This window comes from Eptesicus fuscus, chromosome 22 (genome assembly GCF_027574615.1).
Source record: "Eptesicus fuscus isolate TK198812 chromosome 22, DD_ASM_mEF_20220401, whole genome shotgun sequence".
Classification (NCBI taxonomy): domain Eukaryota; kingdom Metazoa; phylum Chordata; class Mammalia; order Chiroptera; family Vespertilionidae; genus Eptesicus; species Eptesicus fuscus.
Window position 1 is genome coordinate 13,846,109 of NC_072494.1, and position 13,599 is coordinate 13,859,707.

At 41.1% G+C, this 13,599-nt stretch overlaps 2 protein-coding genes across 4 annotated transcripts in view; both read left to right on the top strand.

Moving 5' to 3' along the window:
- Nucleotides 1-3,651, top strand: part of ARNT (aryl hydrocarbon receptor nuclear translocator) — a 53,532-nt gene extending 49,881 nt beyond the window's left edge. For all 3 annotated transcript variants that reach the window (XM_054711614.1, XM_054711613.1, XM_028131650.2), the window contains 2 exons: nucleotides 704-870; nucleotides 1,620-3,651. In XM_054711614.1, the coding sequence (XP_054567589.1) occupies nucleotides 704-870; nucleotides 1,620-1,709 (257 nt within the window). In that variant the 3' untranslated portion in view covers nucleotides 1,710-3,651. The remainder of the gene's footprint in view (nucleotides 1-703; nucleotides 871-1,619) is intronic.
- A 1,327-nt stretch (nucleotides 3,652-4,978) lies between these two features.
- On the top strand, nucleotides 4,979-12,807 carry CTSK (cathepsin K). Its single transcript, XM_008155841.3, has 8 exons — nucleotides 4,979-5,059; nucleotides 6,598-6,721; nucleotides 7,186-7,308; nucleotides 7,393-7,548; nucleotides 8,958-9,176; nucleotides 11,310-11,475; nucleotides 11,740-11,845; nucleotides 12,581-12,807. Exons 2-8 carry the CDS (start codon nucleotides 6,599-6,601, stop codon nucleotides 12,678-12,680), a joined length of 993 nt encoding a protein of 330 aa, XP_008154063.2. The 5' UTR covers nucleotides 4,979-5,059; nucleotide 6,598; the 3' UTR covers nucleotides 12,681-12,807.
- Nucleotides 12,808-13,599: the final 792 nt, after the last annotated feature.

The following is a 13,599-nucleotide window of genomic DNA, read 5'->3' on the forward strand; positions in this document are numbered from 1 at the left end:
AAGGGTCCCAGGTTTGATTCTGGTCAAGGACACATACCCGTGTTGTTGGCTCAGTACCCAATAGGGGGGCATGCAGGAGGCAGCCTATCAATGATTTTGTCTCATTATTGATGTTTCTATCTCTCCCTGTCCCTTCCTCTCTGAAATCAATAAAAATAAACCCTACATAATAAAAGGCTAATATGCAAATTGACCGAACGGCAGAACAACCAGTTGCTATGATGTGCACTGACCACCAAGGGGCAGACGCTCAATGCAGGAGCTGTCCCCTGGTGGTCAGTGAAGCTGGGTTCACGGCTACCGTCAGTCGGACATCCCCCAAGGCTCCCAGAACTGCAAGAGGGTGCAGGCCGGGCTGAGGGGCACACACCACACACACACACACACACACCCCAGTGCATGAATTTTGTGCACCAGGCCTTTTGTAAATAAAATCTACCCACATGAAAAAGATCTATAACAAAAAGCTTGTAAAATATTATTAATTTAATATGCAAATTTATTCTAAAATGAGCAAAGGACTCTTTGAACAGCTTCTTAGAGAAGAAAAATAAATTGGGTTGGGTTTTGAAATAGAAGAGGCATTGATTGGCAGAAAAAAGGCAAGAGGTTTCTAGGTAAAATAAATGACTTGCATGTAGTTATGTGCTAGATTTTCCTCTCCAATGGAATTAGTAGATTGAAGTTTATTCTTCCTCGCTAGCTCCTGAGACTGGACAGACTGCAGGACAATTCCAGACACGGACAGCAGAGGGTGTGGGAGTCTGGCCACAGTGGCAGGGCCAGCAGCCTCATCATCGTTCAGGTTCTAATGAGCAACATGTTCAACAGCCATCAGCACCGCAACCTGGCCAGCCTGAAGTCTTCCAGGTGAGAGGATGAAAAGGCTTTAGAAAATCAGAGATTGGAGAGAAAGGGTAACAGAGGAGAGACAGAGAAGGAAGCATGCATGTATTAGGGTGTGAGTGGGAGAAGACAGTGGGGACATGTAGGGATAATTGTCATTAATAGGAAAGATTATGAATTTAGTTTGATGCACAGCCTTTAACCATAGTTAGTGATGTGTAGCACCATGCAAAGATGTCAAAGAAAGTAATTATAGCCCATTCAAGGAGAACCACATCCCCACTTCACAAAAGCTTGAGTATAAACATACTGATTATAGTTATAAAGGCCTGTTTACCTAATCCTGAGGGGACTGCAAGACTGAGTGGAGTAATCTTAGGACAAAGGAAGAGCTAGTTTAAAACACAGGTTGAAAGAAGGCAAAACAGATTTTGGTAGAAAACAAAGAGGATAAGAGATTCTCCATAATAAATCTATGGGGGAGGAGGTGGGATATGAAATGTGACAAGCAGATTTTTCCACTTTTGAAAATACTGAGTACTGGAAAAGAGGGAAATGTGTGTGGAACTATAGGGGGAAGACAGAGACGGGACTAGGACAAAAGTTCGTCATCTAAAGGAGTCAGAGTTGCTGAGACTGAGGAAAGCTAAGAGAACTCAGCACAGCAGAAACTCTTTGGGGACAGGAATGGTGGTTCAGGGGATTGTTGGGAAGGGAGCTTAATAAATGTAAGGGATCAAGGTGTGTGACCCAACTTACTTTTCTCTTATTAGGAGATGCTGTCCATGTTGGGAGACCAGGGCAACAGCTACAACAATGAAGAATTTCCTGATCTAACTATGTTTCCCTCCTTTTCAGAATAGAACTATTGGGGTGAGGATAAAGGGGTGGGGGAGAAAAATTACCATTTGTTTTAAAAAACAAATCTTTCTGTAAACAGAATAAAAGTTCCTCTCCCCTCCCTTCCCTCACCCCTATTGTGTACCCCCTTTCACTTCCGCCTTTCCCTTGCCCTCCTGCCTCTCTGACATAATTTATAGATGAGATGGAGTAAATCCTCAAGGTTTTGTGGACCGTTTGAAAAATTGAGGCTGGGTGAAGTTAAAAATGCCTTGCCTTATGTCTCCTGACCAGCAATTTGTACAGAGGTGATTTCTGCTAGGGTCAAGGGACAGATTAGAGAACCTGATGTCCACTATTTGCCTTGTACTGTGGCTTGTTTTTGGAAAGAAATTCTGAATAAGGCGGGGGAGAGGAGAAATGTCCTCATATTTGAGGACCATGAAACATGGTAGGTATATATGGGGCTTAGGAAGTGAGAATATGTTCTTTCTGCTGCCTGTGAGCAGTTCCTCTGGAAAGAAATGTGAGGAAATGAGAGAGAAGAGAGAGAAGAGAGAGAGAGAGAGAGAGAGTGTGTGTGTGTGTGTGTGTGTGTGTGTGTGTGTACACATGTATTTTTTTGTGTATTTCTTTCTCCCTATTAGGGAGTTATGCAAAATTTGTCCCAGATTTTATCTTTGTCTTTCTCTGTGTTTTTCAAAGAGTCCTAAGGAGTTAAATCTTCCAGATATTTTCTACTTAGTATTGCAGCCAAAGAGTATTTAAATAAATGTCTTTGCTGTACTTACATCTGTGCCCAGCCAATATGCAACTCTAAGCAGACATATAACATTTTCTGTTGATATGGTTGGTCTATCATCAGACATATTTAGTGATAAAACTGGGTCGTTCCTGCTTTTGGTGCTCTCACCTTATATGGAAGATGTGCAAACATTACAGAAATAGGCTGGCAGGATAAAACTTTCAGAAACGCCATACTTGGCCATAAGGATAATGCTGCATTTTTGTCAGAATTACATATATGTGTTCCATGGAGGTTATTTCTGCATGGAAACTCAACTTCTTGGATTAGTGGTCCCAGTGAAAACCCTCACTGGTGCAGTTTGAACCAAATACCAGCCTTCTTGCAAAGTAGCCTCTCATCCCATTCTCAGAGTATCCAGTCTGGCAAGAAACTGAGATTTAGGTCTTTTCTGACCTATAACTCTTTCCTCTTTGCTCCCTCTCAGTATTGAGATTGGATTTTGCTTTGTAGTGCAAAATAAATAAATCCATGTGATAGATGGGGCCTGGACTCCCATCCCAACAGGGTCACTTAGTAATTAATTAACTATAGCCATATATATGTGGATACAGGTTACTACTATCACTCTTTACCTTCCTCAGGTAACAGTCATGTGTATCAGCCTTTTTTTTTTTTTTTTAATTGGCTCAGGCCAGTATTGTAAGTGAAAGACTGAATTAATAAGAAGACATTTTAAATGTAGCCATAGGGGACTGAGGAGCATGGATGGCCTTGGAGAGGCTCAGAGAATGTCATTACGGGGTTTCCCTCCCTTTTGTCTCCAGTCTGGTGCCAGGTATTGGAGTGGAAAAGGAGACAGTTTATTTTTTTATTCTATGTGCACACATACAGTATACATATATATTTATATCACAATTTAAGAAACCAAAACGTTGAGTTTCCAATAAAGTCCTTGTTTTTTAATAATCGCCTGTTTTTAAATGTGATCAAGACTATAATATTGTATAGTTATTATAGGGCTTTGGGGGAGGGGTGGGGAAGGGAGGGAGAAGATGCTCTGGGGGTTTTGTTTCTGCTTTTCCTTCAGGGTTTTATTTTTGGTTGTTTTTCTCTTGTTGGCCATTTCTGTACTGCTGGCATCTGTGCTGAGCCTTACAGTGGCAAAAATAATGATATGTAGCAAGTATTTTAAAACAAAATATTTTTCCTTTTGTAAACTTTGTGTTGTGTCATCTTGATTGCGGCTTTATTATTCCTTTGCAGCTCATAAACAACAGACTCCCACAAATAGTTGAATCCATAGCTTTAGTTCCAAATATACAAAAACATAAAGCACAATGTGTCTATAATTTCAGAAATGGGAAATCATAGGGCTCTGATCACTCAGTATTCCTTGGTTGTCCTCCTGATCCTGACTCATTCTGAGTGAAGTTAGGGACATCTGACCGTGGGGTGGGGTTGGGGAATGCCAAAGTCCTGTGAGAGGGGAGAATTGGGACTGGAGACAAGTTGGGCACATCTGGATTTCTTCTCCCAGCATCTCCCCCTCTTCTGGATGAAAAGGAGTTAGGGGCAGGGATTTAAACTATTCAGGTCTGGACCTGGTTTCCCTATAGGTTCATTAGCAAATCTTAAAACGCATAGGCATAAGTCTGTGTTCTTGAGAGTCTATGTAATCTACCAGACACTGAATCTAGATCCCGTGTATTATTCTTTCTGTTCCAAGGACCCTCTTTCCTCTTCCCCCACATCCGTTTATGGAAGAATATGGAGTTTGGGAGTGTGGCTCATGATCTGTCACATGCCTGGATATTGGGGGAAGTATGTGGAGAAGCTCATGACTGGACCTGGTTGGGGATTTTAGTAATTGAGACAGATAATGTTCATCAGGCATCCCACCATCAGAGTTTAGCAACAAATAACTCACATGGGAGTTAGTCAGTGCCATGGCATTGATTCATGTGCTGTCATAAATTTCTAAGAATACTGATTTTTGCTACTTTTAGAACTGGTTTCATCTGGATTTTCTGGGCATATCCTTCCTCAGCACAACTGTATTAGGCTGGGAGAGCTGTTCCTGTGCGTAGAAGCAGTGACAACAGTTACCCAATAAGCTTATAAAAATACAAATGATTTTGAAGCCTATGTCTTCTCTTATATACTCTTCTAGCCTTTTGTTTTTATTCCTTCATCTCAGACACAAATTCAAAAACAAGGTTTAAAGTTGGAGAGATGGGTAACAGGAAAAGATAATAATCCTCCAATATAATAAAAATGATGGGAGAGATCAGGACTAGATCCCTCTACTGAGAGAAGATAAGCCCTGACTTGAGTACTGTGTATTGGGTCTGTTGTTGTCTGCCCTTGATGTAAAAGCAGCTCTCCACCTGGCTCACTCCACATGCATACAGAAACACTGCAAATTCGATGCCTCCTTCCCTCCTCCCTAATCCTCCTTCTCAGCATTTCTATCTCCGCCTCCCTCCCCTGTCCAAATTTTCCAGCCAACAGCTGGAGCTGACTTCCGCAATTCTGATGGAATAAATCCAGCAATCCTAGGCATCCGCCCACATTATCGACACTTCCCTGCTGAAACGAGCCCAGAGAACAGAATCCCATCAGCAGGTAACATTTTCAACTTCTTAGCTCTTGGTTTTTCATTCCTGCCAGTTCTACATTTTAGGGGTGTTAGGGATGTAGTGACTTGGGGATCAAAATGAACTTTGTAGGCTCTGTGCAAGAAAACAATGATACCCTTCGTAGGTCATTTCCTGGCCAAATAAAATCTGCCTGGAAATCTTTAGGATTACTTCTATGACTTGTATGTATACATGGTTGTTAGTAAAAGCAAAAATATAGGAATCCTTTACCCATGCTTCACTTAGAATAGCCTCTGGGGTTTTCTGTTTTGGCCAAAGGGACCAAAAGGGTTAACATAGCTGGAAGTGGAGTGGTGCAGGGAGTGGCAGCTCAGTATTCGCTACTCTGAGACATCCCAAAGCCCTTAACACTCCACACATTAAATGTCCTGCTGTATATTTGCCAGTTTGCAAAGATTACATAAAAATTGACTATAAATTCAAAACAACGCAAGCTGTGTGACTTGCTACAGACTGTAAATTGTTCTTAAAATGGAGGACGTAATTAAGCCACTGCAAGGAGTGAAGCTAGAGCAAACTAGGGAAAGCTGTATATTTGGTCATAGAACATTGCTTTACTGTCTTGCATTCTTTTAACAAACTTTGGTTCTGAGGCTATTTGTCTTGTGAGGCAGTCACAGAGGTTTTCGTTGTCAGAAAAAAAAAAAAAAAAAAAACCTTCCTGCCCAAAGCAGCTGGTTGAAATTAGGACAGTTTCCTGCCTGAGGGGAGGGAGCAGGAAGAGAAAGAAGAAATGCTTAAGACTAAGGAGACAGTAAAATATTCTCTCATAGTTAGCGAATAGAAAATACTGTCAACTTTTCCCTTGTCCTCTCCTGGCAAGGTCTGGAAAAATATCAGAACTTAGGCACGGAAAAGAAGGCCTTAAATGACCAGGAAACAAAATGTAATGGGCAGTCTTCCCTTTTTTGTATTATTCAACCACCATCATCCGCCCTGCACTTACCTACGTAACCTTGTCCATCTTTTCCAAGCCTGATGGGGATATGGGAGGAGACGGGTGCTGAGCCCATGCTGATAGTCCATTTTCTACCCTGTTTAGGTTGTCAGTGCAAGTTGTGTGTGTGTGTGTGTGTGTGTGTGTGTGTGTGTGTGTGTGTGTGTATGGAATCTCCCTAGGTCAAAATACTTAGCACCAGAAGTATCTGCACCCCATCCAAACCCAGACTCCTCCCGACTATCAGGTTTATCACATGGAAATCACCTTCAGTTGTTTTTCTATCTTCATGAAGCCCAATTTTCCTTTGCCTCATAGTCGATAGGAAGAGGTTCTCAACTTCAGGCTCATCAACACCCCAGAATTATTGTGTGTGCATGCGTTTTTTCTGGTACGAGGGATTATATAGTGGCTTGCTAATTTTTATTAGCTTCTGAAAGGAGTCTATGACTGCCAAAGGTTGAGAACCACCTGTCTGGGAAGATGGTTCCAGGTATTTCCTCCTAAGCCAGGCTAGGACTTCCTTGGCAAATAGAAGAGTTGCCCCTAATTATCCCATTCCTCAGGATGTGGGAGCTCAAGGTTCTGCTGCTGCTGCCCATGGTGAGCTTTGCTATATACCCCGAGGAGATACTGGACACCCAATGGGAGCTATGGAAGAAGACCCACAAGAAGCAGTATAACAGCAAGGTGCCCGGGGACCCGGAGGGGAGCATGGTGGGAGGGCTAAGTGGGACTTCCAGTCCAGGTTCCAGACTCCTATCCAATACTTGAACCACTCCAACCAAGCAAACCTGCCCTTGTTCCCCAGCTGTTAACATAGAGTTTTTATTCCTATTCCTCAAGTCACCATCAAGTCCTATCCTTACTCTTCTTCATATTTTTCTTTTGGGAAGACTTCTCAGATTAATGCTATTAATCCATAAGCAACTTTTCTGTACATCTCTCCAGATCTTTGCATTCAATTATTTGAATATGCTTATATATTTCTTCTTGCATGTTCTTAATAATTCCATGATCATTTCCCAAACTAGATTGTATACTCTCTATTATTGTAAGTTTTTATCTTTTCTCCTAAGTACCTCCATAATATTACATATGTAACTTTGCACACAGAACCCAGTCTATGCCAGTACTGACGATGCTCTATTTAGGTGGATGAAATCTCTCGGCGTTTAATTTGGGAAAAAAACCTGAAGCATATTTCCATCCATAATCTTGAGGCCTCTCTTGGTGTCCATACATATGAACTGGCAATGAACCACTTGGGGGACATGGTGAGTGAACCTCAGCTCTTGTCCTACCTGTCCTGTTTGCCTTAGTTTCCTGATTATGCCTGGCCTCTCTCTTCTTTGTCCCAGACCAGTGAAGAGGTGGTTCAGAAGATGACTGGACTCAGAGTACCTCCATCCCATTCTCGCAGCAATGACACCCTCTATATCCCAGACTGGGAAGGCAAAGCCCCAGACTCCATTGATTATCGAAAGAAGGGATATGTTACTCCTGTCAAAAATCAGGTACCCTCCTGTCTCCTGGGAATGGGTATGTAAGCTGGCATGACCTCTTCCTTTTGCTGTTTCTTTGTTCTTAAGATACGAGGGCATTAGGAAGGGTGTGAGGAATTAAGGTTACCTCTCCCCATGCTAATAGCCTATTCCATCATTTAACTCATCTATTTTTGAACTTTTAGGTTTTTCTGTTAATCCTCAACTGAGGATATTTTTTCCATTGATTTTTAGAGAGAGTAGAAGGGGGGAAGAAAGGAGGAAAGAAAGAAGACGATGTGAGAGAGACATCAATTGGTTACCTCCCTCACAATGCCCCAACCCCCAACCCAGGCAGGGGATCAAACCTGCAATCCAGATACATGCCCTTGACCAGGAATCGAACCCTCAACCCTTTGGTGTGCAGGCCAACTCTAACCATTGAGCAACACTGGACAGGGCTTTAGGTTGTTTCTGCGTTTTCCTTTTTACAAATAGTGTAAGCACCTTGTGCATATATTTTTGTATCCATATACAAATATTCATGCAAAATAAATCCTCTAATTAAAATGAATAGATCCTTTCCAAAAAGGTTTTACTATCTTACATTCTTATCAGCATGAGAATGCCAGTTTTCCCACAACCTTAACAATGTTGATTGTATGTGTCAACCAGATGAACAACTGATTTAATATTCATTCAACAAATACATTTTTTTTCCAGAACTTAACCAGATATGTGCTAGGCAGTAGAGATTCAAGATAACTAAGACACACCTGTGTCCTCAAGAAATCCTCAATCTTAAAAAATAGAAAGCAAGCCCTGGCCAGTGTGGCTCAGTTGGTTGGAGTGTCATCCCATGCACTGAAAGCTCACAGGTTTGATTACCAGTCAGGGCGCATGCGCAGGTTGCGTGCAGGCTTGATCCTCTGTTGGGGCGTATGGAAGGCAGCCAATGGATGTTTCTCACATCGATGTTTCTCTCCCTCTCCCTTCTTCTCTCTCTAGAATCAATGAAAAACATATCCTTAGGTAAGGACCAAAAAATAATAATAAAAATATAAAAAAGAAAAATCTACCACCTATCTTAAGAAACACTAATGATAGCCAGCACTTTTATTATCCACATTTTACAGATAAGGAAACTGAGGGAAAAAGAGGTTTAGTAACTTAACTCAAGGTTACATATCTAAGAGGTTACAAAGTCAGTACTCTGCTATACTACAGCTAATGGAACAATAGTAACAAAAATTATCAATAGCTATAATAGCAATAGAACAGTGCAACAAATATTAAATGAAAGGAAATAGGAAGCTTTCACAGCAAAGGGGACATGTGTGCTGGAATTTATAAAATCTATGGAATTTCATCAGGCAGGTAGAAGTGAAAAAACAAAAAGTGTGAGTAACAGTGACTGATAGTTTCTCTGTTATGCCTCTCAGGGTCAGTGTGGTTCCTGTTGGGCTTTTAGCTCTGTGGGTGCCCTGGAGGGTCAACTCATGAAGAAAACTGGTAAACTCTTAAATCTTAGTCCCCAAAACCTGGTGGATTGTGTGTCTGAGAACGATGGCTGCGGAGGGGGCTACATGACCAATGCCTTCCAGTATGTGCAGAAGAACCGGGGCATTGACTCCGAAGACGCCTACCCATATGTGGGACAGGTGAGACCATCCCACATAGCTCTGTAATGGATCCTCCTGCCCCGGCATGATATTTTGTACTAGAAACAATTCCAGAAATCTTGTTTTCGGTTACCTTATTCTGCTTTCTTACTGGGAAAATAGTCCACTGAGGCCAAGCCGATTCCCACACTCTGGGAGAATTTGGGGAACTTAGGCTACCATAGATCCCATCTGCCTCTGTGCCCTGGGGGAGTGGGGAGAAACAGGGGATAGGCTATTCCATAGATCTCTGAGAAGGTCTCTATAACCCTCTGTTCAACGCCCACTCCCATCACAAATCTAATTTCATGAATCATGTGGCTTTATTTTGTATGATCTCAGTGTGGGTTCTGGGAACATTTAAGCAAATTATGTAAGTTAACATGTATAAAATGAGAGAGAAAACAAGTTGCTTCATATTTGTTGTGAAGCAACAAATTTTAGAGGTCAACTCACTTCCTCCTATAAGCCTCTTTAGCAATAGAAAGCAGATCTTTCTTATCTAAAATGAAGAAATTCTGAGGGCTTTTTATAGACATGGGGTTGATAATATAATATGGGGCCTTTGCAACAGGAGCCTTTGGAGAAGGGATAACCAGTTTTAGTAATGAAAATGATGGCTACTATGTGCTAAGCCATGTGCTTGGTGCATTTTCTCATGTAATCTTAACAGCCCTGTAAGGTAGATGTATCCTCACTTTGTAAGAGGAAATTGGCACGAGGTAAAACAGCATATTCAAATTCATACCTCTAATTTTGTAGCAGAGCCAGCATTTATCTCCCAGATCTGTTTATCTGCTGCAAACATTGCCAGGCACGTCTTCTACGCATATATGCAAGAATTATCTAAGTCTTAAGTTATTTAACTTTGCTAGATAGATAATATCAAATATTTTATCAAAGTATTTGGAAAAATTTATATTCCCACATTCAGTGTATAAGAAATCCCATTGATTTACATCTTTTTAAAAAAACTTATTTTTCAATGACAATTAACATTCAGTCTTGATGTGGCTTCTTTATGTCCTTAGTTGCAGGAGTTCTGTTTATCTAGTCTGCAGGTGATTCTCAAGGGTGGTTGTTCTATGACTTAGTTGGAATTTTGATGTGGTCGTGGGAAGAGGTGAGCACAGTGTCTACTGACTCTGCCATCTTGACAGAAAGTCTCACATGTTCATTAGTGTGTTTATGTGGCCATCTGCATTTCTTCTTCAGTGGATTGAATGTTTATATCTTTTGCCCATTTTAATTTGGTTATTTTTCTCTTTCTTACTGATTTTTAGGGATTTAAAAAAGATATTTGGATACTAATATGTGTATTGTAGGTTGATGTTTGTCTTTTCACTCTCAATTTTAGTGTAGTAAAATTATTAATTTTTTCCTTTGTAGTTTGTTCCTTTAAAAATTCAATAACAATGAGTTTATTCATTAATGTTTAGTCATCTGAAATGATGTCTGCTGCAATAAAATGCTAAAAAAAAAAACAACCCTTATCTAAATATTAACAATAATGGTAGCCCTCCCAAGCTCACACAAACTATAGGGCCAGAAGATGAAACGTGCTTTTAAAAAAATCTTATTTCAGAAATCTTTACACTGAGGTAATAAAAAATTCTTTCTTTACCTGTTTTTTAGGTTTTACAGTGTTTGCTTCTATATTTATATTTTAAAACCACCTGAAACTGATTTTTGTGTATGGTGCAAGGTTGTCACTTTTTCACAGTGCTCTAAAATGGCGGAGAGAGAACAGACCTCTCTAGAGACTGGTCACTGCCCCTGTTAGTTCACGAACATCATTAAAACGTTGGTAGAGCCCTGACTGGATTGGCTCAGTGAATAGAGCATCGGCCTGCGGACTGAAGGGTCCCAGGTTCGATTCCGGTCAAGGGCATGTACCCTGGTTGCAGGCACTCCCCCAGTAGGGGGTGTGCAGGAGGCAGCTGATCGACATTTCTCTCTCATTGATGTTTCTAACTCTCTATCCCACTCTCTTCCTTTCTGTAAAAAATCAATGAAATATATTAAACAATTTAAAAAAAAACATTGGTAGAGTTTCTCACTCACCAATTCATTGCCTGTTGCTTTGTCCTACTCCTTTTTCAACTTTTTTTTATTTATTTTATTCCGCTGCAGGATGAAAGTTGTATGTACAATCCAACAGGCAAGGCAGCTAAGTGCAGAGGGTACAAAGAGATCCCTGAGGGGAACGAGAAAGCCCTGAAGAGGGCAGTGGCCCGAGTGGGACCCATCTCAGTGGCCATTGATGCAAGCCTGAGCTCCTTTCAGTTTTATAGCAAAGGTAAGGAGCTGCTCCAATGGAGCACAGTCAACTTATGATGTGGGCTTGGCAGCTTCTCAAAGGGCACTGAGCCTTTTCAGTACTTCGTTTCCATATTCAGACTGAGTCTGCCAGAGAGAAACTAACAGCTGCCATGGCACAGAGCATCTCTGATGTAAGCCCTTATGACTGGGATGGATTCTACAAAGGGTCACCAAGAGTGGGAGACCCCACAGGGCGCCCCTGGGAATACAGAAAGCTTTACCTTGATTGATTGTTTCCTAGGTGTGTATTACGATGAAAACTGCAACAGCGATAATCTGAACCATGCAGTTTTGGCAGTGGGATATGGGATCCAGAAGGGGAAAAAGCACTGGATAATTAAAAACAGGTAATGAGGGGAACACTACGTTTGTCAGACAATCACTCTCCCTCTCCCCTCCCCGCCCTCCAGTCTTCCATTCTCTCCACTTATTTCCTTAGCAACCTCATCCATTCTCATAGCTTCATTTATTTTTCCTATGGTTTTTATTCCCAAACTAAAATCACTAACTTCAGCCTCTCTTCCTTCTTTCTTATGCTCTAGACTCATGTTTTCAAGATTACTCTTCGTAAAGCACAAATCAGATTACATCACTCTCCCAATCAGAAACCTTCAGTGTCTCCTCCACTATGATGGACCACCGAGTCCAAGTCTTTATTTAGCCTGGCAGTAAAAATAACTCAACTTGATCTCGAGCTACCTCACCAGACATACTTCTCATCACACCCTGTCAGGCACCCTATTTTTCAGTCATAAGACTGTAACGCATGTCCCATGCTTTCCTGCCTGTTACTCATTGCACACTCCTCCACTAGCATCCCATTTCAACAGGCCCCAACTCTATCCAGCCTTTGGGCTCAGCTCAAATGCTACCTCTTATATTGTCTTTTTGTTCCTCTTGACCAGAAGCAATCTCTCCTATCTTTAAGACCTATAGTATTAGGCCTTCCATTTCTTGACTTTAAACTTTTTAAAGATAAAAACTGTCTTATTGATTTTGTATGCCATTAGTTCCTAGCGCAATACTTAGTGTTTTAATGTATAAATGAGGGTACTAAGTATTTTTCTTCATTGGTCCTACAGCTGGGGAGAAAACTGGGGAAACAAAGGCTATATCCTCATGGCTCGGAATAAGAACAATGCTTGTGGCATTGCCAACCTGGCCAGCTTCCCCAGGATGTGACTTCAGCCAGCCAACCCTATCCTGCTCGTCCATTCCTTCCATGATGGTGCAATGAAGTGATGTACTTTGGAAGGGAGTGGTATGCCTTTCTTGAAGCAGATGTAGTAATACAGAGATTGTCCATTCAGTCTCCTCATTCGTTTGTGCTTCGGGCGACACTCCTACTACTTTCCTTCTCTCCACCCAAGGCCTTTATTTTTCACTGTGACCACACGAGGAATTTTCCTAACAGGTGTGCATTCTTAGGCTAAGAGATGTGACCATAGCCTGCCCTGACTGTGTTGTCCTGAGGCTAATGCTGTGCAAACAGTTAGAAGCTAGACAATCTTAGATAGGCCAGATTCTCATTCACAGGGCCTAGCTAGCTTTGACCACTCTAGGGGAATAAGGTGATCTGACTTGTCGATCACCACGTTCACTTCTTCTATATCCCAAGGTAGAGAAATCTATGCACCCCAATTCATAAATCTATTTATCAATTTTTGGTACAAGTTAACATGATACAAGAAATGTGTTTTCTTTTTCCTTCTTTGCATTTTTTAAGTAAACCTCGTATTTATCTTGTCTATAACTTAATAAATAGCTATTTGGTAACAACTCATTTTGTGTTGGATACTGTCCTAGGTGCTGGAGACAAAAAGGTGAATAAAACATATTCTTATACTTGATGTGCTCATAGTTTGTCTGAAGAGATCATAACATAAATAATTCATCTTAATTCATGTATTTGTTCATTCCTTCAACCAACTTCTATTAAGTTCTCTGTACTAAGAACTGTACTAAATTTCAGGAATTAAATGGATCTAATGAGATTTCAATATTTAATTTCATTTTAGGGGACCAGATTAAGTGGCACATAATACTTGGGCCTTGAAAAATATCTTAGGGCCCTCTCAAGTTCTAGAACCTAAACTTATGC

Bases quoted from the DNA above. Each gene is read 5' to 3' on its own strand.
- CTSK (XM_008155841.3), top strand. From the start codon at position 6,599: ATGTGGGAGCTCAAGGTTCTGCTGCTGCTGCCCATGGTGAGCTTTGCT. The intron at 9,177-11,309 runs GTGAGACCATCC...ATTCCGCTGCAG, and splicing joins CCTACCCATATGTGGGACAG to GATGAAAGTTGTATGTACAA. The intron at 11,846-12,580 runs GTAATGAGGGGA...TTGGTCCTACAG, and splicing joins CACTGGATAATTAAAAACAG to CTGGGGAGAAAACTGGGGAA.